At 48.5% G+C, this 19394-nt stretch overlaps 1 protein-coding gene across 5 annotated transcripts in view; it reads right to left on the reverse strand.

Moving 5' to 3' along the window:
* The window catches only part of DOP1B (DOP1 leucine zipper like protein B), a 97135-nt gene that overhangs the window by 22690 nt on the left and 55051 nt on the right, over nucleotides 1-19394 (reverse strand). For 4 of the 5 annotated variants that reach the window (XR_003414757.2, XM_027041642.2, XM_053220580.1 and 1 more), the window contains exons 15-23: nucleotides 17103-17255; nucleotides 16325-16425; nucleotides 15187-15377; nucleotides 9811-11440; nucleotides 9215-9326; nucleotides 8386-8574; nucleotides 6988-7110; nucleotides 4831-4965; nucleotides 52-107 (exon numbers count right to left, since the gene is read on the reverse strand). Coding sequence is in view for 4 of the 5 variants with exons in the window: in XM_027041642.2 (XP_026897443.1) it covers nucleotides 52-107; nucleotides 4831-4965; nucleotides 6988-7110; nucleotides 8386-8574; nucleotides 9215-9326; nucleotides 9811-11440; nucleotides 15187-15377; nucleotides 16325-16425; nucleotides 17103-17255 (2690 nt within the window). In the remaining variant the exon portion in view is untranslated. The remainder of the gene's footprint in view (nucleotides 1-51; nucleotides 108-4830; nucleotides 4966-6987; nucleotides 7111-8385; nucleotides 8575-9214; nucleotides 9327-9810; nucleotides 11441-15186; nucleotides 15378-16324; nucleotides 16426-17102; nucleotides 17256-19394) is intronic. The other variant, XM_053220579.1, reaches the window with a different exon arrangement.

Here is a 19394-nt window from a genome sequence, read left to right on the forward strand (position 1 = left end):
CTGTGCAGTGATTGCTGCGACTGAGCAAAGTTTGTGAAGGGTTTGCCTTACCTTTGGATGAAAGCATAGCAAAACTGCAACACGGGGATATCCACGAGCGGCGCTTTCTGAAAATGAAAGTGAAACCAATCACTCCACGTTGGTTAGGAAATAAGGTCAAAAAAAGAATTGGAATACAAAACGAAAGAGAGTCTACATCCTCACAAAGCAAAGGATTTTAGCCAGAGTCTCTCAGATGGGATAGCACATGGGAAAGCAGCCCCCAAGCGTGACAAAACACATGCACACTGTGAGGTCCCAAATCATCACTGCCCTTCTTACCAGACTTCAGGGTGAGTCCCCTCCAGGCTTGTAACAAGTATTTGGGGGAAGCTGTGGTGTAATAAAACTTTGGTGGCCCAAGTGGACCCTCATGAGTGCATGCGACTCACTACCGACAAGAGACAATAAAAAGTTCTAATTCTTAGCTCAAGGAATTCCCTCAAACTCAGCCCAGACAACTTCCCTACATCCCAAGGGGTTGGAGCCACTTAGAAACTGGTTTTAAAAACATATTTTTTTCTCTTCTTGCTTATAAAAAGCTATTTGCGGAAGTTAGGGAAGTTGAACTGATTAATCAATAAAATGTAATTTTGTTGTTTGAACAGTCAAAAACCAGCCAGCCAGACGAGATCTAATGGTTTTTTTTTAATGTTTATTTATATATTTTGAGAGAGAGCAGGCACACGCATGAGTGAGGAAGGAAGAGCGAGAGAGAGGGAGAGAGGATCACAAGCAGCTCCACACTGACATAAGGCTCAATCTCACAAACCTGGAGATCATGACCTGAGCCAAAATCAAGTCCGACACTCAACTGACAGAGCCACCCAGGCGCCCCCTCGTGGTTTATTTCTAGCCCACGAGTTGCAGGTATTTGTAGAATTTCAAGCAACATGAAGGAACAAAACTACAAGGGCCTGCCTGGTCCACAAAAGCCATCGCAGAGCCTCCTTCTGGAGGACAGCTCCCTCTGGTTCTGCAGCTGTAATGCTGCTCATAGAAGCGACCACAGCTTGCAGGGTCAGTTTCCTGACACCTGAGACTGGCTCAGAGTTATAGATGCAAAGTCACCGAGGATCTGACAGTTTCTCCAACCCTGCTCCTCTCTTCAGGGTTGATTACTTTAATATTTATGTACCAGAACGAAAGACGACAAGTCTCCCGGGCATTCGAGGGAGGCCCCCGGGGCAGACGTCCAACACACGCCGTGGACGTCTCCCATGACATTTCACAGCTGATCCCTTAAGGGCTTCAACAGCTCCATCATCCGGGCCTCGTGGCGCTCATTTTTAGGCTGGTTCGTCTTCTTTACCCAACTAGAACACAGCTGACTAAGGGCAGACACGGTTTCACTATTGAGGATTCCCTACCCCTGAAGCACAGTTATCTTCAGTTTTGGAATGAAGGAAGGGCACAGCTGACTGGCTGGAGGACCTCACAGGCCTGTGCCACGTGCCACTGGCTGGAAGACCACTACCCTGTGCCACGTGCAAGGGGGGCCCTTCTGGAGGAAGACGTGACCAAAGGCAGAGTTGTGCTCCAAGACAAGCAGAGCTATGAACATGGCCTAAGACCTTCTTGGCCAGTTTTCTCACATACAGGGTGACAAATGGCTGAGAACAGTGCTTATTCCAAGGTTCAGCTTTTGTTTGCCATCCTGGGTGAGAAGTTTAAAATTCAAAGCTATATTCCTTTGTTATAAAACTTTTTATTGTAATAGAGTGTACATAAAATTTACCATTTTAACCATTTCTTTTTTTTTTTAATTTTTAAAAACCATTTATTTAGCTTTTGAGAGAGAGAGAGAGAGAGAGGGTGGGCAAGGGAGGGGCAGAGAGAGAGAGAGAGAGAGAGACACACACACACACACACACACACACACACACACACACACACGCAGAATCCAAAACAGACTCCAGGCTCTGAGCTGTCAGCACAGAGCTGGATGCAGGGCTCAACCTACAAGCTGTGAGATCATGACCTGAGCCAAAGTCAGACACAACTGACTGAGCCACCCAGGCGCCCCTCATTATAACCATTCCTATGTGTCCAGTTCCGTGGCGTTAAGTTCCTTCACAATGTTGTGCAGCCATCTTCACCAGCCGTCTCCAGGACTTTTTTATCTTCCCAAACTGAAACTCTGTCCCCGTTCAACAGTAACTCCTGTCCTCTCTCCTCCCACTTCTGGCAACACTACTCTGCTTTCTGTCTACACAACTGAATATTCTAGAGACGTCCTATAAGTGGAATCCTTTCACTTTGGTCCTTCTGTGACTGGCTTCGCTTGACATGTCCTCAACATTCATCCGTGTTGCAGCAGGTGTCAGAATTAACTTCCTTTCTAAGGCTGAGGAATACCCCGTTGCATGGATGCACCTGCTTTGGTCTATGTAATCATTCATCGATGGATACCTGGGGTGCTTCTACCCTTTCACTTCTGTGAGCAACGCTACTACAAATACTGGTATACAACAAATACCTGTTTGAGTGAAACTGTAATTTTATTTATTTTATTTTATATATTTTTAATGTTTACTTTGGAAAGCGAGAGCGTGCGCACATGCTCAGACGTGCGTGTGAGCATGGGGGAGGGGCAGAGAGAGAGAGAGGGAGACACAGAATCTGAAGCAGGCTGACAGCTCAGAGCCTGACACAGGACTTGAACTCATGGACCACGAGATCTTGACCTGAACCGAAAGTGGATGCTTCACTGACTGCACTACCCAGCTGCCAAAAAAATTTTTTTTTTCAGTAAAACTGCATTTTTTTTAATTTTTTTTTTTAACGTTTATTTATTTTTGAGACAGAGAGAGACAGAGCATGAACGGGGGAGGGGCAGAGAGAGAGAGGGAGACACAGAATCGGAAGCAGGCTCCAGGCTCTGAGCCATTAGCCCAGAGCCCGACGCGGGGCTCGAACTCACGGACCGTGAGATCGTGACCTGAGGCGAAGTCGGACGCCCAACCGACTGAGCCACCCAGGTGCCCCCCCCCTTTTTTTTTTTAACGTTTATTTATTTTTGAGACAGAGAGAGACAGAGCATGAACGGGGGAGGGGCAGAGAGAGAGGGAGACACAGAATCGGAAGCAGGCTCCAGGCTCTGAGCCATCAGCCCAGAGCCCGACGCGGGGCTCGAACTCACGGGCCGTGAGATCGTGCATTTTTAAATAATCACTTTGTCCGTTCCACTAGTTTCCATTTATGTAATTATTCTTATATTTTTCCTAAAAATTTTAAATCACTTCATAGAATGCAATTATTTCAAGGCTGAAATAAATCCCTGCTTTCTATCAAATTAATGAATTAAGAACAAAAACAGCTCCTACACTTTCAATGAGGCTCCCCGCTTTGGTAAAAACAAAAACCTCTGGGAAGCCTGGCTGGCTCGGTCAATGGAGCATGTGACTCCTGTTCTTGGGGTTGGGAGTTCAAGCCCCATGTTGGATGTAGAGTTTACTTAAAAATAAAATCTTACCAAAAAAAAAAAAAAAACCCCAAGTGGTTTTGTTTCAAAACCACTGTACGTGACTGCAAGAGGCCTTGGGCAGCAAGGACTCCACACCCGCTATGCAGAAACGGCCTGCAAAACCATAGGAGCCTCATGGTCCCATCCTAGCTCTCTACACACCACGGCTTCTGCTGCAGCCAGATGAAATCTCTTCCTTCTCAGAATGCCTCACATGAGTCCTGTCCTCTGACCCATTTTTTTTTCTTTTATGTAAAAATTACCAAAGTGTGAATTCTGGTCAGAGCTCTCTTCTCCACCAGGCCTCCACTTTGGCCTACGAGGACTGACTTTCAGCAGAAATGATCCCGCCCATCCTCCACGCTAACCTGAACAAACACCACCAGGGTTTCTAGCAGCTCAAGGTGGTGTCCCTCAGGTGATGACCCCAGCCCCCTTAAAATGCCTGCCCAAGAGAGTTCAAGGCTGCCAAAACAATCGACCATGTGTTCAGTCGGCACCTAACAGGCTCCTGACCTTCCTTCTCAGAGCATTTATTAAGGAAAGTGTAGTTATAAATCCTTCCTCTGTCCTTTGAGATGCACATACGTTTCTTACAACAGGACTGTCTTTCTCAAGGAGCTGGGAGCCGTCCTCTGGAGTACCATCATTGGGAAAGACAGGGCCCTTGTCTCCCAGTCTCCGGGAGTATAGGAGCCTACCTTCCATGAGCACCGGTCAGCAAACCCAACAGCCTACTCACAATGACCAATCCCCTTCCCCACTTTTTTGTAATTTTCTACTTCCCTGGCTTTGCTGGAGTCCCTGCTCCTTCACGCTTCCTACTCCTCCATTTCTCAAAGTACTCTGTTACCTCTGCACAAATCAGAACTGAGGTCCGCTCTCTCCCCTAACACAGTAGCTATGGAATAGAAGTTGGCCTTTACCACCTTCAACTAGTGTCTGGCTTTGCTTCTCTTTGATGCCTCTTAGGCTGCTAGCTCCTTGAGGCAAGTGTCATTTCCTCTTTCTAAAGGTTTTGTTCAACTTGGCATACTGCAGGCACTTGGTAAGAACCCACTCCCAGGCAATGCGTGCCGCAGCAAGGAGGGAATGATGAAAGATGGCCGCTGACCTCCGGTGGTTCCCACCTTCAAACAGGTGCACCAAAGCCCTTTGGGCACACTTCACGTGGCCTCCTCCAAGCCCAGCAAAATACCTCCATGCCACCCCCCAGGGAATCCTAGCTGCTCCTGAGACTTCTGCTTCCCTTCCAAACACAATTTATAAGACACAGAGACAGGAGGGCGCCACGCATTCATCTGGAAGATCCCCAGGCTCCTGACCTCGTCCCCTCGGATTTGCGGCGGCCTCTTCACCACCTCCTTTGCCAGGTGAAGCACCGTGTCTGTCTGCAGGGTGCTGAGCGCACAAATCAAGTCGACAAGAGTCAGCTGGGATGTGCTTGCCGCCGGGACAATCTGCCAAGGAAAAAAATAGTTCCCTTAAGGCTCACAGAGAGAAAACAAACATAAGAACAATGCACAGAAAGTCTTCTATAAGATCTGCCCCCAGAGAAAGAACTTTGATATTTTAAATAAATATTTAAACAAAAACTGGGTAAAGGACTCTCTTGGTGGGGACAAAGAGTGAGCTAAGCATTTAATCACTGTGACAGAATTAGCATCTGACATACATTAGGAATAACAGGTGCAGTTGATGATGGGGCAGTGACACTGGTACGTTCAAGCTCAGAAAGCATTTATTTATTTATCAAAGGAATTTTTTTCAACATTTATTTATTTTTGAGAGAAACAGACAGAGTGTGAGTGGGAAAGGGGCAGAGAGAGAGGGAGACAGAATCTGAAGCAGGCTCCAGGCTCTGAGCTGTCAGCACAGAGCCCGACACGGGGCTTGAACTCATGAGCCATGAGATCATGACCTGAGCTGAAGTTGGACACCTAACTGACTGAGCCACCCAGGTGCCCCAGAAAGGATTTATTTTTTAAAGTAATCTCTACACCCATCGTGGGGCCTGAACTCACAACCCCAAGATCAAAAGTTGCATGCTCCACCAACTGAGTCAGCCAGGCACCCTTCAGAGAGCATTTTAGAAACAGATACACTTAATTTGAAGGAAGCAGGCTGACATTGAAAGGTAGCCCTAGAAGTATGAGGATGGTAACAGAGAAAACAGATAAATCAGATTCTTGATAGTTGGCCTTGGCAGGAAATCCCAGGGATGGGAGACACATCTTTTTTTTTTTTTTTTTTTTTTTTTTTTAATGTAGGGCTTGAACACAGGGCTTGAACTCACAACCCTGAGATCAAGACCTGAGCTGAGAATCAAGAGTCAGATGCCCAACTGACTGAGAGCCACCCAGGTGCCCCCGGAGACACATTTTTGATGTCAAGAGTCTCTATAATGTGGCTACATGCACTTGGAAGGATCAGACTTACCACCAGTGAATACCCCACAGGTGTTAAGCTGGGTGGCCTGGGCCACCAACCTCTTATGCCTCCTCAGGGAATAGGAGCCTATGTTGGACACTGAGATAGTGTCCAGGGGGTGGGAAAGACCCTCTGAGGGAGGTGTGACGTAGGAACCTAGATGGTCAAGAGAGAAAAAAGGAAGAGGCTTGTGTTGGTTTTACAGAAATAAACCAAGTCCCTGGAGGACTGAGTGATGGACCACAGTGGATAAAGAATGGATGAAATGTAAAACGAAGTTATCTTTGGGAAAAGGAACGTGAGGATTTGAATCAGGTATAAATTTTTGTAAGTACTATTTTTACAAATTAAAAAGCCTATGGGTCCTGGGTGATAATGATGTGTCAAAAAGTAGGTTTCTGACTGTAACAAACACACCACTTTGTGGGGAGGTGTTGATAATGGGGGACACCATGCGTGTGTAGGGTAGGGGGTACTGGGGAAATCTCTGTACTTTCCCCTCAATTTTGCTGTGAACCTAAGACTTCTCTTAAAACAAAAAGCAAAGTATTTTATGGTTTAAAAACATCTATAAGAGGGGCACCTGGGTGGCTCAGCTGGTTAAGTGTCCAACCCTTGATCTCGGCTCAGGTCATGCATGATCTCTGGGTTCATGAGTTCAAGCTCCGTGTCAGGCTCTGTGCCAACAGCGTGGAGCCTGCTTGGGATTCTCTGTCTCCCTCTTTGTCCCTCCCCTGCTTGCGTATACACATTCTCTCTTTCTGTCAAAATAATCTCAAAAAGATAATAATAGAAAGAAGTATTCTACATTCATCACAGAGAGATCCGAAAGCAGAAGCCAGGGGTAGCTCCCTGCCCGCCCGCCTGCCCGCCCGCCTGCCCGCCCGCAGTCCCAGCTGGAGTGAGACACGCCTGTGTCATCTACGCATTTAAAGCAGTGAAAGCACTTCAGCGGTTTCCCGAGCCGGCCTTTAACACCACCGTCACTTGCATGTGACTCTGGTGATCCTGGCAGAGCAAGTTTAAATACAACTTTGATTTTTAAACTCTACCTTCATCTTACTGAGGCGTTTAACCTTCTTCCTGCTCCATACTGCTGCAACAGCGGCTGTCAACTGAACTCCCAGATGCGCCGTCAAGGGGTTCAAGAAGTCTAAAATTTTTTGTCGTATGGTCTAGAACACGGGAAAAAGAAGAGTTATGGCAGAGTGGGGCCGGGGCCACTACGCAGCGCCTGTAACGCAAGGAGTAGAAGCCCGCTAGCTGGCCTCGGGAAGGCTGCCCCGCAAGCCCAGCCCCAGTCCGGTTCCCTGGTCACATGCCATCAGAATGTCCGGCGTTTCCTCTCACTGTTTCTCGTCATTACTTTTAAACTGGAGGGTAACGGCTGTGTCTGCCGTGAGCACAGGGACTTCTTCCATCTTGCTCACCGGGTATAAACAAGGCCCAGCACACAGCCGCAGGCACGCAAATATTTGTTCGAATGAATTTACTGAGCACGTACTATGCCCCTATGCCTATATTTAATATCATTTTATTATTTTTAGATACAACGAGCACATGAGGGAGATGTCCTCCTTCCTGGGTCCTGGGTCCAGCCTCAGGGCTGCCTTATCAGATGTATAACTGACTGCAGAGCACTCACTCTCTCTACGCCCCAGTGTTCTTGTTCCTAACTTGGGACTAATAAGAGCGCTTACCTCCTATGTGAGGGCTAGATATGCTAATAATTGTACAGCACTTTGGACGGTGTGTGCTTCCAACCAAAGAAACTCCAGCACAGAGAGGCTAGTGAACTTTCCCAAGGTCCCAGGGAGCTGAACCCAGGCTCCCCAGCTCCCCATGCTCTGAACCAGTCCACCCAGCCTGGGCTGCTGGATGCCTGAGTGAGCCCAGAGGCCACACCTGGCACTGGGTGGTCAGCAGACACAAGACATGGCCAGATAATTCCAAGCCGCCATACCTGGCAAACAGAGACTGAGCCACGTGCCCGGATGCTTCTAAGGCAGAGACCGTTAGAACTGGGGGAGAGCTCAGTAAACTAGAGCTTTGCATTTCTGGTTTAGTAAAAAAAACCAGCGACACCCTAACATTCTGCCTTGACGTGCCCATGTGTCCAAGGCAATATTAAAAGCTGGACATAAGAGACAAGCTGTGTTACAGAAATGCTTGAGAGCAATAGGAAAGATCTTTAAACCCCCAGAAACTTCTAGTTTAAAAGAAAAGGGCGAAAGGAAAAAAACAGGTTAAAAACTCACAAAGCCTTTTAGTCAGGAATAGGAAAGTTATTCTAACAAACTAACTGGAGGTTTCTATCTCCGACTTATGCCTAACTTGGGTTTCACTGAGCACACACTGATTATTTATGTACACATTCCTGTACGTACTTATTTTTGGTGGGACAACACAAGACAAAAGAAATAATCAAACCACAGAGGAAGTTCTCTCACTTTGGTGGTTTTAAAGTAAACGGAAGAGGATCCCTTCGTGGCTCCAAGGAGATCGACGGGTCTCTTGTGAGTCTCCTCCTTTCTGAGAACATTCCAGAGAAGGGCCATGGTGTTAACGATTCGAGGCAACTCTTCCAGAATGGCATTCTTGGCATTTTTCAAATTGGTCGGATCGTTTACGGCAGTGGTCTAAGAATTGGAAATGAACATGAGTCTCGGCTGCGTGTGTGGCAGAATTAGATAACCAGAATCCGGTGATCGCCAGGGCACCGGTGGGATGGGAGTCTGGGCCGTAGCACTCACACCTCTGACAAGTCCCACAGGCAGGGATCTGGAAGCAAAATGCTTTCCTGTGCATTTCAACCCATAGCCTTCTTTCTAAGAGGCGCCCCTGGGAGTCCGAGGCCCCACGTCACAGACTCCTTTGGTCATCCGGCCAAAGCAGCAGCTGCATTCTAAAATTTTAATCCCCAACAGGTCAGAGCAACTAACAGCTAAAATGGCTTCAGACTGCAGATTTCACAAACGCCATGAGGTCAAGGAAAAAATATGTCCAAGAAAGAGGACATTTTATCCCATTTGGTTATTGATCTAACACCGGGCACTGGGAAGGAGCCCCAGGGAGCGCCAGAAGAACAAACTACACTTGTTTACTCTCACACAGCCTTGTGCATGCGTATTTGCATATGCACTTCATTTGCAAGCATACATTTGCATACATATTTTCATTACTCACATGTGCTGCACATTTCTTATTTGAACCGGTCATAACCCAACGAAGACAAAACAATACAAGAAAATTGCCTCAAACTCAGAAAAAAAATTTTACCTTCTTGTTTTGGTTGGGTTGTTCCAAAAGACAAAAGTGAGTAATGGTTGTCAGACCTTCCAAGAGAGTGAGCGGATAATCCGGAGAGATGTTTTCCCTCTTGGCGGTTATGCTTTGGTGAAGAAATGAGAAATTGTTTTGAGAATTTTTAAAAACGAGGCTGTAAAATATTTAATCCTATCTAGAAACACAGAAACCAGAGAGACAGCGGTATCTTAAATAAACCGGGGCCCTCATACTGAAATAGTTATAATAACGATGGGCATCCTTTGTGCAATTTTACGTAAAGTTCATACGGTCATTCTAGAAAAACGTTTTCAGATGTTTTAGAATTTCTGTGAAGGTGATGCATGTTTTTAGTTTTGTTTTGCAAAAACAACGGAGAGTGACGGCAATACTCAGCTGGGCTGGGTATCTGTGTAGAATAAAAAGTAAAGGATGGGAGCATTTCGTTCCTAGATACCCCTCCTGACGACGCTAGACAGGCGGCTGATCAGGCTGAAATGATTCTCCAAGTGGCTTCTATGGCAAATTAGTCATTCCTCGCCAAAAACGGTCACTAAGGCAAGAATGGCGTATCAAAGGGTTGGCCGTACCTGATAGAGAGCTGCACAGATTCACTTTCATACTGCTTGACTAGCTCGTCCAAATTTTTGCAAATCTGGACAATGAAAGGTGTCACCGTCCAGCCCAGGGACTTTCCGAAGTACGGCAAGGAGTGCGTGACCAAGCTCACCCAGGCCGGGTGCATGCCGTAGCCGTAGGCCGGCTGCAGCCCTCGCACCACGGCGGACACCAGCAGCCCCTGGGAGGTGAGCGGGTGGGGCTGCACGTACTGCAGGGCGCTGATGGCCTGCTGGAAGTTCAGGGCTTTCCGCCACTCCCGGGACAGTTCTGGCTGATTTTCAGCCTCCTCTTGGACCTGGCCCAGGTGATGTTCCAAGACGATCAGCACCTGCAGGAGCTTCAGCAACTCGATCTGCAGCGGGTGCTCACTCCAGATCTGATCCTGGCCCAGGTTGATGAGACTCTCCTCGAAGAGGCTCTCCTCCTGCAGGGCCCGGCCTCGCTCGGCAGTGGCCAGGCCGTAGCGCTTCTGGCTGGTGTACATGGACGCCGACAGCGAAAGCAGGACAAACTCCTGAACGTTGCACCTCTGCAGCAAGCTGTGAATGAACTCCACATTCTTCCCCTCGGCGGACTTGGCCACGGAGACCAGCTGGGTCATTATTCGAATCAAAACCTCCACGCTCTTGACCTGCACGTCCCGGTTGCCGAGTATGTCTCGGTGGGAGACCTTCAGGTAACAAGGGTAATAGCTGCGCAGGAAACTCAGGCACAGGTAGGTGAGGAGCTCGATCAGCAGCGAGTGGGGACACACGCTAGGAGACTGGGTCTGGAGCTTCCCGTAGAAACTCTGGCCGATGAGGGCCTCCTGGTGGCGAGCGAGCAGGTTGGAGATGAGGTTGAGGTGCGCGGTGGCGCTGGTGTCCATGCTGGTCCTGGACACCGCCTCGATGAACTCCTTGGGGTTGGTCTTGAGCACGGCCTCTAACACGGAGAAGGCGTACAGGACCCTCCGGGAGTCGTAGGGCTGCAGGTAGAGCAGAATGTGCTTGAACAAGGCCTCGATGGTCTCCTGCCTTTCCCGCCGCTGCTTCAGCAGCCGGGACGCACTGAGGGCCTGGAGCTCCAGGTCGGCCTCCTCGTCGCTGGACCACGACTCGGACGCCCGGGTCCTGTCTGAGTCCACGCGCGCCAGGCTCAACTTGGCAGTGGGCTTGAAGCCTTCGGCCTGGAAGGCTGCCGGCAAGGCCGAGCGCTCGGGGTAGGCCCTGCCAGCCGTGGGGATGGGCGCGCAGCCGTTGTCCTCGTTGCCCAGCACCTGCGGGTCGTGGGAAGGAGAAGAAAAGGAGGACGTGTTCTCACTGTCCGTGTGGGCAGAGCTCGTGTCCGCAGACTCCGTGTGCTCGCTGCTGTCCACGGCGCTGCAGGCGGGCCCGTCGGGAAGGTCCACGTAGTAGGGCAGGTCGTCCTCACTCGGCTCGCTTCCTGGGGGCCACTTCTCTGGTTCCTTCTCCACCTCGGCCCAGATGGCCTCGCGGTCGACGGTGGTGAACTGGCTCAGAGACGCAGCTTCCTCCGAGCCGCCTTCCGGGAGCTCAGGCGCTCCACCCGCCTCTTTGAAAGGCGTCTTCTGCCGGTGAAACCAACGGTGCAAGTCTTCTGGAAATTACAAAACGACAAATGACTTCAGAACAGGAGGGTCAGCCACGATAAGTCAGTTCCAGAACGATCTTTATCTTAAAAGGCCAGACAGAAAGATCAATGTTAATAAAACTCCCCCAAAAAACTATAACAACTAGAGTCCACGCTGTATTACGGACAACAGGCAGACAAGTAAAACAACTTTTACGGGGAGGGTGATTTTTAAAAATGCGTATTATTTTGTTCGGCAGTTTCCTTTCAAGAAACGCATCCCACAGAAACGAAAGCAGAAAGTTTTCAAAGCTCTAAGGGTATTCATTGGACCGTCATGTGTGAGGATAAACCGGGAAGTGAACAAAACATGTAGACTGGAAAAAAACCTCAGCTCACGCATGCAATCAAGTGCTACTCGGGTTTTTAAAAGATACGTGTCCTGATTCGGAGCAGTGTGTGGGATATATTACACGAGAAAAGGAAAATCAAGGGGCGCCTGGATGGCTCAGTTAGTTAAGCGACCATTCGACTCTTGGTTGTGGCTCAGGTTATAAACTTGTGGCTTCTTGGCAGCGTGGAACCTGCTTGGGATTCGTGCCCTCCCTCTCTCCCTCTCTCGCTCTCTCTCCCTCTCTGCTCCTCCCCCACTTGCCCTGTCTCTCACTCAAAATAAATAAATAAATTTTAAAAAAAAGGGGGGGGGGAGAAAAATCAAGCTGCAGAATCAGGCTGTGGTGAATGAGCTCATTTACATGAGAGCATCTGAAATACACAGCTATGAAAAAAATCTAGAAGACTATCAAACTATTATCCGTACCTAGCTCTAATCGCATTTCAAGGGACTTTGATGCATGTTTTTACTTCAGTTTTTTTCTTTAACGTTTATTTATTTTTGAGACAGAGAGAGACAGAGCACAAACAGGGGAGGGTAAGAGAGAGAGGGAGACACAGCATCTGAAACAGGCTCCAGGCTCCAAGTTGTCAGCACAGAGCCCGACGCGGGCCTCGAACTCATGGACCACGAGATCATGACCTGAGCCAAACTCGACACTTAACCGACTGAGCCACCCAGGTGCCCCGTTCAATTTTTAAAATAAGCATGTTAGTACTTCTATAATCAGGAAATATGCAATACTTTAAAATATTTAGGTCTTAGGGCACCTGGGTGGGTCAGTCCATCAAGCGTACGACTCTTGATTTCGGCTCAGGTCATGATCTCATGGTTCATGAGATGGAGCCCTGTGTCAGGCTCTGTGCTGACAGTGCAGAGCCTGCTTGGGATTCTCTGTGTCCCTTTCTCTGTACCCCTCCCCTATTTGCGCATATGCACACTCTCTCTCAAAACAAAGTAATAAGATAAAAAAATAACATGTTTTATAAAAAATAAAATACGTGATTACGTATTAAATACAATTATGTTATGTTATATTATATTATATTATATTTTATTATATTATATTATATTATATTTCAGGTCTCTGTAAACAGGAACAACAACCAGAAAGACGACTTTGGTATGTATCACCAAACCATCTTAATACATAGCTCTCAGCAAATCTATTCCATGAACATTAAATAAGATTAGGGAAGGAGGAAGAATAAGACAGAAATAGACGAGCTGCCTGATGCTCATAGTAATATCTTTAGTATAGATTTCTACACTATTACACAGATAGTGTGAGTAAGGCACTACACTTCTAGGTCCTTCCAGGGGAAGGGCAAGGCAGGGAAAAAACATTTTCTCTTACTGGGAAGGGTGCAGGGAACATGGGCTACAGGAAGCAGCAGGAAGTGCTGTGTGATTTTTAAAACCAGCACACGTGGCATTAAAACTTCCTTTTTCATTTTTTTTTTAAATTTCACTCCAAGTTAGTTAACATATAGTGTAATAATGATTTCAGGAATTGATTTTAGTGATTCACCACTCACACACAACAGCCAGTGTTCATCCCAACAAGTGCCCTCCCTAATGCCCATCACCCCCGTAGCCCTTCCCTCCACCCAACACCCCACCAGCAACCTTCAGTTTGTTCTCTGTATTTAAGAGTCTCCTGGGGCACCTGGGTGGCTCAGTCGGTTAAGCATCCAACTTTGGCTCAGGTCATGATCTCATGGCTTGTGAGTTTGAGCCCCACGTTGGGCTCTGGGCTGATAGCTCAGAGCCTGGAGCCTGTTCCGGATTCTGTGTCTCCCTCTCTCTGCCCCTCCCCTGGTCACACTCTGTCTCTGTCTCTCTCAAAAATAAACATTAAAAAAAAATTAAAAAAAAAAGAGTGTCTCTTATGGTTTGTCTCTATTTTTATCTTATTTCTGCTTCGCTTCCTTATAGAGCTTCCTTCGTAACACAAAGGAACACTAAAAAATTTAGCTGCCATAAATGACAGCCAAACTTTCGAGAAGGTGCTTCAGTTTACATTTCTTTGGACTTTACTTTCTCATAATATGGAATAATAAAAGGCCTTGTCTTTGAGGAGGCAGCCAGCTTTCTTTCCTAGAGGAAAACGGGAGATTACGGTTTTAGGCAGCATCTCCAAAATTGCTGCTTATGCAGGTGTTAGGCTGCTTTTCTCTGTAAGACAAGACTGGTGCAAACAGTATTTACAGCCCAGTGAGCTAACTCAAAGCCCGTAAACAAGCTAACTCAAAGCCTGTTAACCCACTGCTTAGAAAACGGCAGGAAGTCATAAAACACACCTATTGTGGGAAGTCATGTTAGTTCATAAACTGTGCCAGGAGCTAATCACCCAAATGGAACGCACTCATCAGGTTTATTTTAGCCTTTCTTTTCTTCTTCCTATTTACTGTTACTTGTGCTAAAGATGCCTCTGGAAGTTTTTTGGAACTCAAAGGCTTATTTCTTCTGCATTTCTGATTGTATGTTCACAGAATTTATAGCTGGAAAGAACCTTAGAGAGCAGACAGAAAAATGGATAAACAGAAACCACTGTGGTTTCTGTGGTTTCTTACCATGTGTTTGAAGGCTCACAAGTCATTTTTCATAGATACAATTGACCAGATTACAAGCAAATTTCAACTTCTCGGCCATTCCTAGCTGGAGGCCACCTAAACTATCCCTAGCTCTGAGCAGGGATCTGGAGAGAAGTGCCAGCCTAGCCTCCTCAAACTTAACTTCCCGCTGGACACCAAACTATGACTTCTAAGTGAAGGCATCGGCTTGGGAAGACTGGTGTGGATGGTCTGTTATTCTTTCCTCCTATCTTAGGTGCACTTGAATTTTTCATTAGCAAAAGAATTAAAAAAAAAATCAGCTATTTTTTTAATGTTTATTTTTGGGGGGGGAGGGGCGGAGGGGCAGAGAGAGAGGGAGACACAGAATCCGAAGCAGGCTCCAGGCTCCGAGCTGTCAGCACAGAGCCCGACGCGGGGCTCAAACTCCCGAACCGTGAGATCGTGACCGGAGCCGAAGTGGGACGCTTAACCGACTGAGCCACTCAGGCGCCCCCTCAGCTATTTCTTATTGGAGCATGGGTTACTAAACATTTCCTTTTTTATTTAAAAAAAAATCCGATTTTTCAGTGAAAACGACAAGCACACTCCGTAGCATTTCTAAGTGCTGGTTCATCTGCTCCTTAACCTTCAAAAGTCTTCACAACTTTACAAAGTACTCTCACACCATTTGAACCTGACAAAACCACTGAGTGGGGCTAAGGAACTTGACTGTCACCACGGGCAGCTGGGGTCGGGGCTGCCCCTCCCTCCCTCCCTCCCAGGCCCAGGGACCCCGGGGTTGCCCTCCGTGGCGGGCTCACCTGCTGAGTTCTCCCGCTTGAGGCAGTGGATGGAGGTCCTCTGGGTCTTGGGCTGCAGCAGGAGCAGGAGCATGGGCTCCAGGATGCGTGCCACATCACCGAGGGAGAGCGCCCGCACCAGCCAGCCCTGTGCCGCCGCACTGATGGCACCGTCCGTACAGGCCAGACTGTCCAGCACGACGAACAGGGACCTGTGGGTGGGAAGGGCACCACTGAGTCAGCGTTCGGTGACCCCGTGCTCCAGGACGCCCCCAGGCGGCTCCACGCAAACCGGGTTTAAAGACCCAAGCAGACAAAGGCCAGGGGATTTCCACCTTGGTTTCACACTAGCATTGCCGGGGGAGCTTTCCAAGTCCCCGGGCCTCACCCGGGCTTCACCCCACATTGGTTCAATTGACTGTGGGGCTAAGCCACCAGCATCAGAATCAGCTGGCATCTCTCTAAAGCTGGGCACCTGGTACCGCACCCAGGTTTGGAAACAAGGAAGGGGCTTTAAAAAAAAATTTTTTTAAGTTTATTTATTCACTCTGAGAGAGGGGGAGAGAGAGAGAGAGAGAGCGAGAGCGAGCACAAGCAGGGCAGGGGCAGAGAGAGAGGGAGAGAGAATCCCAAGCAGGCTCTGCACGGTCAGCGCAAAGCTGGACACGGGGCTTGAACTCATGAAGCGTGAGATCGTGACCTTAGCAGACACTTAACCGACTGAGCCACCCAGGCGCCCCAAGGAAGGGGATTTAAAAAAAAAAAAAGTGCACTAGATTGTAGTGCAGCGAAGTTCACATCTCATGAACACGGTGGACACTGCCGAGTGTACATACCCAGCGTAGCCAACCGGCCCATTCCAGACCCAGACCACCGTCCCCTACAGAGGTCCCCTCATGAGGCATGTTCTCCTCTGGTGATTCTGATACATGCTGGGCTTCCTGCCCCCAGGATCAAACTGAGAACATTCCTACCACGTATTCACATGCGTCTGACCGGAATTCACTTGGGGGATCGTGGGAACCGTTTGCTGTACATCCAGAACATGGGGTCACATTTTCCACTTCACATGCTCCCCTCCCCAGCCGGACACACTGACCAGGAACCTCGGCAGAGCGTCCTGTGAGTTCAGGGTAACTGCCCACAAGGACCACCTTACCTGTCTAAGGAGCGGTTGTGAGAGGTCACGCGACTGCCTGGGGTCTCTCTCGTCAGGTGCCAGATGACGGAGAACCTAAACAGAGCTTCTAGTCTTGTCCCCTTGATGAGGAAACAAACGGCAGTGAGGCACTAGTTTCCTAACAGCATGTTGTCCGCAGTCAGCAAACCCCACCGCGTAACAAACAGGAGCTCAGCAGGGCGGCAGCAACGTCAGCAGAGGCGCTGGGCTCCGACCGGCCTGCGGGAGGAAGACCTACGTCCTCCTCTCTTCCTTGCTCACTTTACCACAATAACGCGCATGGCCAGATGCCACGTTAGCCTACATCCAGGGGCACACCTGGGCCTGTGATCGAAGATCACAAGAGAGCATGGCGTTCTCACACCTCTTGAAGATGTCAGGCCCAAGTGGCTTAGAGAACCAGGATACAACTTGACTGCAAAGGACGGCCAGGGCCTAAAAGGGCGATGCATTCTCTATGACTGCCTACTTCACCTGCGAGAGCTCACGGTTCCTGCAAACATCACAGGAGTTGGGGTAGACTTCCCTGGTGAGCCTTAATACGGACACAACCCATGTTCTCAGGACTCTGAAAAGGATGGCTAGAGCTTCTGAAGGCCTCCCAACCCCAAGATTCTGTAACACCTGTTGATTGATCAGGACGCCCGCTGAGCCCCGGCATGACTGTATGTGTGTAAGTCTGTCCCAGGCACAGGCAGTGATGGGTGGCCTGACAGTTGGGATCATAGGACAGAGAAGATAGGCTGCTAAGACTGACCTTGTCAGGGTCCAGGAGGGCATGGCAGATGATGTCCTCACAGATGTTGGCCGTCGGGGCCAGGCAGTGCAGCCGGTAGAACAACTCTACACAGGTGACGTGATGCTCCCGGGTCTCCTTGTTCAGCTGATTCCAAAGCACACGAGCCACCCTCTGTGACAGAAGGGAGACCGTGAGAACACAGCCAGCACCCGCATTTCTTCCTTGTGCCAGTCCAGTCCCAGCCCCGAGGAACTGGCTTCTATCTACACTTGCTACGTGAGAATCCTTAATATACAGAGAAGTACCATCAACAAACAAAACAAAGCAAACCAAACTCCAAACCAAACTAAAACCCCAGCAGGTAATGTGATAGGTTAAACTTGGAGGTTTCTCTACATCCAATGAGGGGCTCAAACTCATGACCCTGCGATCAGGAGTCGCAGGCTCTACTGACTAAGCCAGCCAGGCGCCCCAAAACAACGCTTTTCATTTAATTTTTAAAAATGTGTTTTTTAACATTTTTATTTTTGAAAAGAGAGAGAGAGAGAGAGAGAGAGAGAGAGAGTGAGCGAGTGCATGAGTGTGGGAGAGAGAGGGAGACACAGAATCTGAAGCAGGCTCCAGGCTCTGAGCTGTCAGCACAGAGCCTGATGCGGGGCTCGAACCCATGAACCGTGAGATCATGACCTGAGGCAGAGTGGGATGCTTAACTGACTGAGCCATCCTGGCACCCCACTCTTTTCATTTTTTAAGTAAGCTCTATGCTTTGTGGGGCTTGAACTCACGGCCCTGGCATCAGGAGCTGCAGACTCAATCAACTGGGCCAGCCAGGCACCCCTTGAAACTTGGAGGTTTCTGACCAGCTAAGAACACTGCAGCTCTTGCCCAAACCTTGACGTTACTTTCCAAGAGATATCAATTGGAAGCAAGAACCTATTGGCTGACGTATCCATCCGACCAGCACACTTGACCCAGTCTTACTATGTGCTGGCAGTGTGGTAGATTTGCAGTGGTCACCAGTCTCGAGGTGACACTTGCAGCACCTTCCCTACCACCTGTGGCTGGTTCAAACTGGTCACCACACGGCAGTGATGAAGACTCGTGTCTTTCGAGGTGTTAACTCCATAAACCTGCCTGTTCCCATTTCCACGCACAGTGCCGTGGCGGATGCCCAGCTCACTTTCAGGACACAAATCACACCCCAAATCAAGTCTTCTGTCTCCTCAGCCCTGATCTTAGCTCTTTAAACATACAGGGTCTGCACCTGGCTGCAGCCCTTCCCTAAATTCCAGGGAGCCCCAGTGAGGGTTGGGGGTGCCTGCCCCACTGGGAGAGACTCAAAGGGAGGGTCAATCTCATTTCCTGGAAGGAATCTCTGAAGGTATTCTTCCAGGTCATGTTAAAAGACTATGCCTCCCCATATTTAAGGGTCTCTTATGTTTTAACAGAGGGTTACCTGAGAAGTTGTGGGGGGAGGATGGGCTAAATGGGCAAGGGGCATTAAGGAAGCTACTCCTGAAATCATAGTTGCACCATATGCTAACTAACTTGGATGTAAATTAAAAAACAAAACAAAACAAAAAAACCCCCAAAAACAAAAAACAAAACAAAAAAAAGACTATGCCTTATAGACTGTAATACTTTATAAGTACATCTTAGACCAAATGACTCCTTTTTTGGCCCCTTTATTTCTATTCGACAAAACTATCTTCTCTGCATAGATCAGATTAACCACCAACTGCCTGGAGCCCCTAACCATGATGTCCATTATTTTTTTTAATCTAAAGGAATGTGATTTCCAATTATCAAACTGCAATTAAACCTCTGATACAAAACTTTTGACTAAGCAGAGTAGTCCCTTTACTTGTGGTCCCCATGGGCAAACTTACAGGTAAGAGACTCCTCCTGGAATTGAAGGGTTGGAGAGTGGATGTTGATCCCAAAACACACACCTGCTCCTTCATCTATGTTGGACTTCTTGATCCCTATGTTCTGGACACTTCATTAGTGAACTGAATTCTGCCTTTACCACCTGATCGGAAAGGTCAGGGGATTCATGGGATTGCAGACCTTATTCTGTACGTCGCGGGCAACAGGAACACTGGTACGTGGACTGTTCCGTGGGAATGAGAAAAGTCTAGAAGATCTGGAAGCAGCCCTCTTCGTAGAGCCCGAGAACTGGGGGGCGGCCTGGATGTTGGTGCGGGCTGCTTTACTGGCTCCTGTCCAGCATCTGGACATGGTCAGGCACCGGCCCTGCCGCCCCAGCCCTTGAGAGTTGTATACTTTAATAAAGGATGCTACAGTGCA

Source organism: Acinonyx jubatus, chromosome C2 (assembly GCF_027475565.1).
Source record: "Acinonyx jubatus isolate Ajub_Pintada_27869175 chromosome C2, VMU_Ajub_asm_v1.0, whole genome shotgun sequence".
Classification (NCBI taxonomy): Eukaryota; Metazoa; Chordata; class Mammalia; order Carnivora; family Felidae; genus Acinonyx; species Acinonyx jubatus.